At 40.7% G+C, this 12,231-nt stretch overlaps 1 protein-coding gene across 4 annotated transcripts in view; it reads right to left on the reverse strand.

The window, feature by feature from the left end:
- The window catches only part of LOC144531448 (ceramide transfer protein-like), a 28,058-nt gene extending 16,100 nt beyond the window's left edge, over nucleotides 1-11,958 (reverse strand). For 2 of the 4 annotated variants that reach the window (XM_078271590.1, XM_078271588.1), the window contains exons 1-4: nucleotides 11,270-11,957; nucleotides 9,271-9,405; nucleotides 543-659; nucleotides 330-395 (exon numbers count right to left, since the gene is read on the reverse strand). In XM_078271590.1, coding sequence (XP_078127716.1) covers nucleotides 330-395; nucleotides 543-659; nucleotides 9,271-9,405; nucleotides 11,270-11,380 — 429 coding nt within the window. In that variant the 5' untranslated portion in view covers nucleotides 11,381-11,957. Of the gene's footprint in view, nucleotides 1-329; nucleotides 396-542; nucleotides 660-9,270; nucleotides 9,406-11,269 lie in introns of all 4 variants that reach the window. The other 2 variants (XM_078271589.1, XM_078271591.1) reach the window with 2 other exon arrangements.
- Between the last annotated feature and the right edge of the window lie 273 nt (nucleotides 11,959-12,231).

Below are 12,231 nucleotides of genomic sequence, written 5' to 3' on the forward strand. Positions count from 1 at the left end.
GGTTATCTGTTGACTGTGTTTCACACAGCTTTCTCAGTAAGTCTTCTAACCCATTTCAGGGTTACTCATGTGTTAAATGTCTGTGTATATAAAGGGATTATCTTAACTCTGAGCCAACTGTTTGTCCAAGGTTAAGATAACTTTTAGCTAAGCGGGCCTTTTGTTAAAAGCCTTTACATGAGTCATGCACCAATCGTTAACCATCTAAAACTATTTCACACAGTAAGAATTTGATGGACTAAATAAACACAAGTTAACACAAACACTACAGAGTGCGGTGCTAAAGACAAATGAAGCACTCAGTCCTACAGACTTGCCAACAAACGCACCAGTGGTGAAGGGATGAATATTGCTCCCTGGATTCCTCCCTTCTCTCTCCTTCCCTCTCTGATACTCTGATAGAAACACACACACGCATACAATAAACACACATTCCCAAATCCAACCTTGTATTAAATGACTCTTATTTGTTGCAAATGTGACAAGGATTTGGTTTCTTTTGATGCCAGCAGTTTGCTGTGTTAGCGTGTCGCGTGACTTACCCTGTGCAGCTCAATGGAGTCGATCCACTGGTGTCTGTGCTCTGGGTCTTGTGCTCTCAAGTACCACACGCTGTCGTTTACACTTATGTCCAGCCGGCACTCATCAAACTCGTGAGGCTAAAAAAAGGAAGAAGGACACAGAACAAAAAGTCAGATTAGACAGTGTTAGGGATGTTACGATACACTCGACTCCTAATTCAATACGATTCACGATTTTGAGTTCACAACACGATTTTCTCACGTTTATTTTTTTTATTTTTTTTTAACAATGTCACCAGCAGACAAATGACTGAAAAATATCCCTTTATTTACATAAACAACAGATGTGTTCTCGTATCAAAAGTGCAACTGAAATTGTATTTTATCTTTAAAAAAATAAAGGAAAAAATAATTTGAGTTTTAAAACAAATCCCACTTCAGAATAAATAAATAAATAAATAAATAAATAAATAGAAGAAGAAAAAAACAAAAAGAAACACAAGCTGTTTAAAAATTGCATCGCAATTCATTTTTTAAATCTCAACTGGTTGTAATCTTTACACATTTATATATTGACTTTTAACCGATTCATGAGGCATCGTTGCGTCCCTAGTCAGTGTGCATTGAAAGTGTACCGCTGCTGATCATTTTAATATCATTATCAAATCCTCTCTCAACATCTGATAGAAGCAGAGAGAGGATCAGATACTGAAGGATTCTGTGAAATGAGGCCAGTTATAGGAACCAAGCTGGCTTGATATATGTGATAATGCTGTCATATTATTTTCATAGCAAGAGGAAACATAAATCTCTTTCCTGCTCAGGAAGAGCAGAGGGAGAGGCATATGTGAGTGATGGCGATTGCTATTAAATTGACACTGAAATAGCAAACTGTTTAACCCTCTCCTGTGCGCTACATGGTAGGTGACAATCTGTTCCTGAGATGGCTTTAACAACTAGAAACATGGCAATCCACCAGTCACAGTGATGGGAGTAAATATCTATATATCTCACAGAGATAGAAGATGAGGAGTGTACTAGAGGCACAGCAGCCTCCATTTTCAGACACCGTCCTGTAGGAGAAGTGGCAGACAACTGGCCTTTTAAGGCAACTTGCAGGATGGAGCATATTCTTAATAGCCCTCCAATGTGCTGTCAGCGCTGTGAAACTGCTGCGCCGGCATGGTGAGCAACCAGGGACTGTATGTGTGTGTGTGTTGGGGGAGGGTGGCGGTAGACGGAATGGTGGTGACAGCAACGGTATTTACCTGTGTAGTATTTACGAAATGCATCCGGCCTTCTGAAAGGACATCTCCTCTACAGTGAGTCCCGATGCTAAATCACTCTCAAGGTCTAATCCCAATAAAAGAAGAGGCTGATATATGATTGAGAGTCTGGCTTGTCCGAGCGTATTTGAGGACGCCGCTTGAAAAAGACTGAATGAGCAGGAATGCCAGAGACTGCAGCTTAGACTGTAAGCAAAAGAAAGAAACCGCATCGGAGAAGAGACCTCTGCATTCCTCTGTTGGCCACAAGTCAGTAAACACATCTGGGACGTTTTAGTGAATCTGAAATGCACAATAAATGCGATCATTAATCTGTGGAGGGCCGAGAGTTTGCCATGTTGCAAGAACGACTACAGCCGCTGATTTCACTGACAAGCACTTTCAGAGAGAAATAATTAGTGATTGAAATTAACAACTGTAGCGTTTGTTAAATGAATGCATTTATCGATTATTTGGGTTAGCGAATCAATATGCTATTATAATTTTATTTTATATAATTATACTTTATGGATTAATCCTGTCTACCAACTCTATTTAAACTATGCAAGATTAACACTGCTTAAAACATTTATTTTCACGTAGACAAGCTATAATAAAACAGGGAAAACTACTGCAAGCTCGCATTCTATTATCACCCAGAGAATGCAAGTTCCCAGAGACAGCCTGAGCCCAAACCATTACCGAAGATTGTGTTACTTCAGTGAGTTGGCAGAGTATTAAATGGCCCACTATGGTGTCTTAAAAGAGATTTCATTGGAGGAGCGCGACTTGGCTGTGTTGCCCGACACCTGGACGGCACTGAGGCCAAGACCAGATGCTCCGTGTCAATAATGCACAATATGAGGCTGAACGCTGGAAGCTTGCCCAAGCAGATGCTCATTTCAAAAGTTCCAACACCAGCGGCATAGACCGACAAAAAGAGGAAGCACAAGTGAAGAAGGAAACAAATGCGTTTCCTCCTTAACCCTCCCATTTGTTAGCAAGTCAAAAAGATCAACAGACAACTTCAACAGCCTCCTTCTCTTCTAAAACACAAAGACTTTTTCTGCTGAAAAAAACCCCCCAAAAAAGAACAAAAATATTACATGCAGAAAGGAAAATAAAAAACCTGACTACAAAAGAAGTAACTCCTATGACTATACTACACTAAACCCATGTTAAATTACAGAGAATGCTGGAGTGTTCCACACAATTTGCAAGTGTTTGGTTGGCTAGTAGATGGGATTTTAGTGTCATTTGGTTGCTAGGAAAATGAGAAAATGGATTCCTCTTGATCCCCTCTGGACTATGGGGTCATGGGTATACTGACTGGAAGCCATGGTTGGGGAATGAAATCCTGCACTGGGTCAGAGAAGGTTACTGGGATCCAAGGCTACAGTAAATAACAATCCATCACTGGAAGGTCATTTTAGCAGCATTGCACATTACCAGATGACATGAAATGCTGACGTTGATCTCAGCCTGGGCTCTATGTGAAAGGAAAGCAGACACAAAAAAAAAAAAAGACAGTGTGCAGTGTTTGGTTTGGTTTGTGAGTCTTGTCTACTTGTGCATGTGTGTGGTTGATGAATGAACAACCAGAGAAACACAGGGTGATGATGTAGAACGAAGTCAATGTGAAGAGTTGGAGAATTTCTGTTGCCTAGTCACTGAATGCTGGAATACCTTCCAACAAGCCAGACAAGCAGGTATAAAGAAATGGATGGATGAGTATTGCAGCGTTTTGCAGCAAAGCACTTTGGATCCCAGGACAAATCCATATTTCGATTATCTTGCTCGGTTAAAAGGACAAAATCAAATAAGGAATAAATCAAAAAGGAAATACATCTTTGCCATACCTTGAAAGCTTTCGTATAATGTTACTTAATACATTTTTAAAACTATCCAGGACAACAAGTAGACCGTGAAGAAGCCCAGTGTGTGTGTGTGTGTGTGTGTGTAACAAAATAACCACAACACAAAAATGAAAGTCGTGCCCACTAAGATACCAAAGCAGACACACAACTGAGCCGTTTTTGTTAATTCAGGGGATTGTGTGATCATCCTTTTGTTTGTTGATGGCGAGGAGCCTCTGCCAGTAACTATTTCCATGAGCTGTCAAATACCTCCCTTTTTGTGGGGCCCAGCAGTAGCTCAACACTAAACATATCATACATTCAGATAATCAGTGCCGAGGTCTTTGATACTAGGGACTCATATTTCTGTGTCATCTTTGCTTTGGATAGTTTTCAAACGTATGGTTTTATAAGGGAGAGCATGATGGGGGGAGAACCGGAAAGGAAGGGGAGAAACACATTTTATGAAATAATTTACAGCTAAAGATATCAAGTTGTTTTTCCGCCTGTACCGTAGTGTAACAAGTACTATAAATGCCAAAACCGAATGATGAGACAGCTTTATACTGTCTCTATTTTCTTCAAACACAAACTTCCTACTCGGCTTCAAAAAGACTGCCCTTTTGTCCTCTCCCTTCCAAACCATTTTGGGCTGGTGTGTACGTGTTTGCAGTCACAGTCTCCAGAACTGAAGGATGGGAGCTCCCTTCAAAAAAAAAAAAAAAAGCTTGTGATTTTCAATACCTAAAAAAAACATAGGTGGGACTGAAACCAACGCAAACACTGAGAAACCCTAGCTACACCAGACCTAACTGGATTTCTTTACTCATTTGTGCAAATTTAAACATCATAATTATGCTCTCTTCAGAGGAGATTCAGACAAATATAGTATGTTGTTCTTTCATCATTATTACTGAGGCCTGTTGCCAGGAACATCTTTCTGTGGACTTAGGACACCAAAACGGGATCCCAGTGGCCCCCCTTGTGCAGGAAACACTGACTCACCAAGTGGTCAGAGTGAAAGTCAAGGAACAGGAAGGCTAAAAAACGACACACACGCGCACACACAGCTACAGACTTGGACATGTGGTTCTTGACCCTCCTTATGTAGAGGAAATCCCAAGTCACAAGGAAGTCTTATTTCCTAGTTGAAGAAACTTTGCAATTTCCACCACGCCTGACGTCATTCCCAACGGTCTATTCAATCTCCAGTTGACCTTAAGTCATTTGCTTTCCCTATCCTTTTGTGACAAGATATGGAGAGGAAAAAAAGCCCAATTGTTGCATCCAGAGCCCCTGCCTTGAAGAACTAAAAACAATCCAGCACTAAGCTTCTATACATTCAGTCTGCACTACTCACTATTCCAGTGAGAGAGGGAATTACAAGTAGGCCAGTGTGCTCTTAATAACTGACCATGAATCTAAAAATGGAAATGGTGATAAGCAGCCTTTGAAGGAAGTGTTGTGAAGAGACACATTGGCACCAACAAACAACCTTACAATGTACCTGCAACTTGGAATAGCATGACAAGATAGTCCATGTCAATACAGAGTTGAATGGTTTTCATGTTTGTCATTGAATGTATAGAACATAGGGAGATGAACTATTAGCAATAGCCGATGCAACAACAGTATTTTAAAGTGAGCTAGTTAACATTTCTATTTAATCCCGTCCAGGACACCAGATATGTTGGTTTTAATTTACACTGAATGGTATCTAATTCAGTGTCCTGAAGTTTCCGAGTAATGAAGGTGGCTGTGAACACAAAAAGAGGATGCTTGTTGTGACCTAACTGTACCATTGTTTAACGAACAGTGTATAATGCAATCCAATCATGCAGCACTTCAATATATCCTCCCTTTTAGTCAAGAATGTGTCAAACAGATGTTTAGGTCAGATGAAACTTGAGGCAGTAGTTTAAAGTAAATTTGATTGCATTTTATCGTAAGCTGTTTTTATGGCTAATTTATTGTGTTCAGTCTATAGGTGCATCTCACATCCCTTATTTAATAGCTCCTTGCTTCTCGGTTGAACCGGAACGTTGTTCTGGCACTCCTTCGTGAAGGCCACCTCAAAGCTCTTATTCCTGCCCCGAGGACAGAGGATAAAGGATTGAGGAGGGATCTCTGAAGAGCCATGAGCGAGGATACAAGAGAGCAGCCTTTCCGGAAGCCATGCAGCTGAAAGCCGTTGCTAACTCCGCCCATACAGCTGACGAATTCACATGGCGCTTCAGAGGAAAGGACGTCTCGTCCCTCTATAAACACATTTCCTCGTTTCCTCTCTCCTCCTATGATGTCCTCCGTCTCTCCCATGCTTCCTCGGGGGGACGGACTAAGACACGTGGAAGGGAAGCAAGTGGAGGAACCGGGGATGGTAGCGAGTAGGTGTGGTTTTAGCCTGATTGACAGGATCAGACTGACATATGCACATATGTGGGGTGTGGTGTTTGACTCAATTAAGCCCAACAAGCTGCACCTGCAGCTTGTTTAATCAATTAAACCCAGCAAGCTGCAGGCAGACACACTGTAAGAAACCTGATGAAGACAGAAGCTGCTCTTGTTTCCCCACACACCTCAATTATGTCCCTTTTTTAAAACTGAACAACTACACTCAGAGCGGGCTGGAGGACACAGCTGAGAGACACTGGAGCGAGCAGGCCGGTTTGGAGCGCAGACGAGAAGTGGCTGGGTGAGTCCCAAACACAGCACAACCCCTATTAGACGTAGGGAAGAGCCACAAGTTAAACTCACTCTCAAGTTAAATGCAGCATGCAGGGATAGGAGAGTTGATTCATGTTATCTACTAAGCTAGCCTTTAGTATGTGTGTCCTTGGTAGTACGAGCCTAGGTTGGTTTAGCAACCATAGCACCAATCTTGAGTTTTTAATACTGTGTCAATTTGCTCTATTGAGAAATGCCTCTGGGCATTTTCTGTGGTTGTTCTGCAATGAACACATCTCACGTTCAGGTCTGCCCAGGTTTCTCAACATTAGCTCCCTAACTGAAATCTGGGACTGACTCAGTGCAACTTAAACCACAGACTTCCCTGTGAACTAATTACATATATGCACACTAGAGCTGCAATGATCAATCAACAATCTATTGGTTGATCAACAGATAACTAATCGCAAACTATTTTGATAATCATTTGTCATTTGCAGCTTCTTAAAATGTGAGAATGTAATGCTTCTCTGTGTCATATGATAGTAAATTGCATACCTTTTGGGGTTTGGACTGTTGATTTGACAAAACAAGCCATTTGAAGTCTGCACCATATTAAAATGGGCATTTCTCACTATTTTCTGATAGGTTATGGACAAAACAATTGAGAAAGATCATCAGAAGATTACTCAATAATGGAAATAATTTAGTTTTGGCCCTAATGCATACAGTATGACGACAAGTCTTCTGTGGAAGCTTTTATTCTTTATTCAGAATTCATATTTTTTTATTTATTTTTTTATTCCCATGGTATCAGCAGCCTCTGATCCAAGCTCCTAACTCTGGGCCAAATTCATACAACAAAGTATGAAGCCTCTATGAAAGTAGATATTCCTTACTCTTAACTAATACTAAATACACTTGGATACATCAATGTCTTATGTCTGATAACATACTATACCATGGTGCATCTGTGTCTGAGAGTTAATATGAAAGCCATGAGGGGAAATGAAACTAAGGGGAGGGAAAAAAAACAACCCTTTTGTTCAAAACATTTTTTTTTTCGCATTACTGTCAGGTCACCAGCTATAACTTTGTTATTTACACCCCAGAGTTTTGAGGCATTTTCCATTGGCCTGAGAAATGACTACAGTAGAGTGCCACATGGAGGTTATTTACGTAAGCTGGGAATGGATGAAGCTGAACAAATAGCAGCCATGCCTGCTTTATGCCGCCTGGGAACAGCAACTTATTAATTTCCCTTGTTACGGTTTAGAGAGACTCATATGGAGCTTCAGTCAATGAGTGACCCTGAGTTCCCACTGAAACATAATGCAAGGTTCAACAGTGTGAACACAATCACCGTTGACACATTGGGATTTATTTTCTCTGTGTTTAGCAGTGTGGAAGCCCCTTTTGGATCTCTGAGACAGTATATTTATTAAAAGTCTGATAGGCTTGGGAGTCTGCTTCAATATACTGTAAGCTACTGTTACTGCTGCTCCAATGTCTTGGCCTATCCTATGCACTGAGTCTTAGCATTACCAGTCATGATGGTTATAGCATGTTATGAAACTATAACTGTCACCTGACCAGTTTCGCTCAAACATAACTTGGGACATAATCAGGAGTTTTTGTAAAACAATAACTTCACCTAGAGTTGAAGAACAAGTTTTTGAGAAATCCAGGGTAAAGTTCTTAATCTGATTTTAGAATTGCTGACAATAAATCAAGCCTTAGGCCTGCACATGGATCCCTTCATGGATTTAATAGAAACATATGGTGGATGCCTAACATCTGAATCACATTTTGTATATTGTATACCAAACTTCTCTAAACTATGAGGTGGGTAGAACACCCCAAAGAAGCAGAATCAGTGTGTGCGCCTCATGTGATCAGCTTATCCCATTCATGTTGATTTGGATGGTATATTACAGCGTTAGAATACCTTGACTTTGTGTTAATAAAATGGAAACTGAAAAACCTACTTTGGTCAGATAAAAGTGAAGCAGCATTTTATATTTCTTGCTCCTGCTAAAAGTTCTTCTGAGTTGTTTCCACAAGCAAACCAAACGCACAACTAAAACTTTTTTTTTTTTATTAGAAGCGAATGATTTTCGTTGCATCACATTGCGACACGATTGCTTGACATTTAAACAAAGCATGCAATGTGGGAAAAAGTGTGGCCAAAGGTAACATTTGATGAATTTTATACAGTTGCAGTTCTTCCTCCAGCCTTCATCTACTTTTTTGATTACATCATTGCCAACAACAAAACCTGTCCAAGCATTTAGGCAGATAAAATAGTTTGTGTAGGCACTGCCAATCAAGATAGATCGACCAGTGAGTTCATCAGCTGATGGCAAATGATATTCTTTAGTTTTATATGTAATAATTGAATCTTAGTTCCCCAAATTGCTGACCTGATTATTTAAAGGTGTACAAAGCTATGTCAACTTTGAATAGCAAAATAATTGAGTCATATTTCACAAATGTGCCTGTCCATATTACAGCTAGTCAACCAATAGGAGAAGGTCAAGCCTCCACGACACCTGGTTGTTTGGCTTTTTTGAACTAGAACACGTCTTCAGAATATCAGCTGAAGCTGTAGGTGAAGTGACACAGAAGGGTAGTTTGTGGCTACCGTTGCAATTTAAATAAAAGTATCCTCTCAGGTCTTGATTAGCAGTGGATGGGTGTCACAGTAAATTTGTCTGTTTGGTGGCTTAATAGCGAGAGTGATGGTTCCTATTTCTTGGAAACTGTAGCCCTCTTACACAAACGGCATACATTCTTGTAAGAGATTTCAAAGGGCCAATATTGCGCAACAGAAACTGCAATCAAGAACGCAGAGCTTTTGTCATACGCTCTATTGCTTGCAGTAAAAAGATTGTGTCATATTGAAGCACAGTCAACAGAAAGGAGGAGCGCTGCTTTGTAGTAAAGAAAGTCATGAGTACTCACAGTAATAACAGCTTTGCTAAGGCAGAGGGAACCGCGACAGCCATACTCCGTCTCATCCTGAGACTTGTAGTAGCTCAGTGTGTTGTTTTTCAGGACCACCCAACGGTCCTGCCATCCATGGATGTAATTTGTCCACTGGAAAAATAAAGCGCTTTAATTATCTTTTTGTATGCTGAGGGTCAAGAGAAATAAAAAAAACATTTCTACAATGTAATGGAATATTATGTCTTTGCAATAAATACCACCTTCATTTAAAATACCACTTTCCAGTTGTTGAGACTACTACTTTGGTTCTTTGGACATTTATTCAAATGGTTTAGAGGCTGCACTTTGTGGTGATGTTGTATTGAAAGGTTTCCTGGCTTCATTAAAGGACTTTTATTTGAGAGTAGTTTCCATTTTACTGGCAACTCAGTGTACATTACAAACGTAAAAACTACAGTATGTGTATGTTTGCACTGATGTGAGTTGGCTCATATGTGGGATTTAATGGCCTCATTAATCCTCAAGCTTTATGACGTGTAAAGGGCTTAGTATGATTGAAGAGGTGAGCTTTTCTGAATGCAGATCGGCTTAATCTCACAATATGCTTGGCTAGCGGGTCAGCATGCAATCTGTTTAGACACAGTGACATGAATACCACGTTAGCTTGCGACAGCTTAACTAATTAAAACTGTGTTCAATTGGACCAAAACAAAGTGAGCAGAAGCGTTTGGCCAAAAAGGTTACCAAGACTTTGTCTAGCCGGAGATTTAACTGTTTACTGAAGAAAACAGAATAGATCAACAATAGCTTCTTTTCTTTTTTTTTTAACACAGTGCAAACATAGTTGACTTGTACCAGCATCCCAGCAAAGGTTTTCCTGCACCTTGCATACTGTTAACGCAATATTTACAGGATCACTGATCATTTTCCCTTAACACTAACACCCTTTGCTGTATCCACATTATCATAGTAGACATGGCAAAGGAATATGCAGAGGGCCTGCTTTAACCTTTTTGAAATGAGCCGTTCAGTAGTCGATTACAAAATCAGCACGACTTTTTAATCTTTTTGATAGGGAAACGTTAATGTCTGCACATGTAACGGTACACTAGGCCAAAGAATAGCTGCACTACTTAATTATACTGGTAACAGAATTGTGCAAACATTTCTATGCAACTGAACACCTATACTACAGGTTTAACATTAATATACAGGTAATCTCACATGTATAAACCTGGAATGAGCTATGCACTTTTAGCTCCACTCATTACCACAGTAAATGAATAGAGGGATCTATGAGCCAATGTAGCTAGCTGCTGCATTTCATGCCCCACTGCTCATTTTCAATGGGGGGGGGCGCTTTCCTTTTGCTTCAGTGGGGATTACCCGTCTATTCCTGAGAGGCGAATTTTATACAGTGGTGTATTTGCCGTGCAAGACGGAGCTAATCTTTCGGTCCAAAACAAACATAAGTTGATTTCATAGTTGTTATTGTTCTTCTTCTTCCAGCCTTCATCTCCCTTTTGATCCCCTCATTACCAACAAAAACTGCCCAAGCATCGGTGTCTACAAAAACAGGCAGATAGGAGTTTGGTTTGGCACTGGCAATCATTAAAGATTAACCTGTGAGTTCACCAGCTGATGAGCAGTTATTCTTAAGTAGATTTGTCATGATTTGTTGTTGTGTTTTTTTCTTCCCAAATTGCTATTAAAATAAAGCTGTCAACTCCTGAATAGCAAAACAATTGAGTCATATTACACGAATTAGCGCCTCCACATAACAGCTAATTCATCCCTTTTTAGTATGGCTCATCCCTCAGTCACGTCTATTCCAAGCAATGCTGCGCATTATTTGTTGTGGTGGAAATGTACCCACTGTGACTATGTGTTTGCAACCCAAATGCTTTAACGCCACAACACCTGGCTGTTTGGCTTTTTCCTGAATTAGGACTTGGCAGTGACATTGACCGAGCTAACTCGAAGGAAATCGAGTTTGGCCAAAAACATGACTTACCTTACTAAGGACTCCGCTCAAGTCGACGACGCCGACAAGATGTCCAGACTCATCTCTGGGCTCTACATCTTCCTCGGAACCGGACGAGTTCCAGCTCTGATTGTCTGACATTTCCTCAACGCTATTTGGCTTTTAAAGTATACAAATTCTATCAACTTGGTATTTGACGCTCAGGTGTATTACATTTACGCTCACGGGACCTGAGTGAGAAGCAATTTAAGCAGCAACAGTTCACCGAATCATGTTATTACTGACTAGTAACGTTACCTCTGAGTGCACAAGGAGTTAACCCAAATAGCTGAAGGCTTGACAGGATCGATAACGTTAGCTACTAAGCGTTAGCTCCTACCGCGTAAATAAACGTTGGTTAGCTAGCTAGCTAAATAAATCGGCACATATTCTGTGGTCAAATTGTCCAGGTAAACGTTCTTATCCTGTAACGTTACTGGCTGTAACGTTACCTTCCGTCCCCAGAAGTAGCAAAAAAAGGATGAATTGCAGATAAACGCGCTCCGGCAAGCTTCAGCAGAAGAGAATGTAATCCGTCGCTGACTTTTTAGAGAAACGCAGTGGCCGTGGCAGCGGTTTTTGTTCCCCTCTGTACACTGGTGACAGCGCTCCTGTTCAACGCCATGTTTCAACTGACGTCTGGAGCTTCTTCTCGGTGGGTGAACCGTGAGCGCGTGTTGCAACTTGTGTGGTGCGCAGGGGCGCTGGCTCGGGTGACGTCACCAAATCCACTCCTTTTGGAAGCAGGCTCCGCCCCCTGTTTATACCACTGAAAATAGACTGAGGATGAGTACCTGGATGTAGACTGGGGCTTCAAGGAAATAGACTGAGGAGCACAAGAAAATACACTGAGGAGTACAACCGTGTCATGCTCCAGATTCACTATTCCTTCCCTCTCTTCAATTGTTGTTGTTGTATATTTCTTGTAAATTCGTAAACTCTATTGTATTGTT

Source organism: Sander vitreus, chromosome 16 (genome assembly GCF_031162955.1).
Source record: "Sander vitreus isolate 19-12246 chromosome 16, sanVit1, whole genome shotgun sequence".
Lineage (NCBI taxonomy): Eukaryota > Metazoa > Chordata > Actinopteri > Perciformes > Percidae > Sander > Sander vitreus.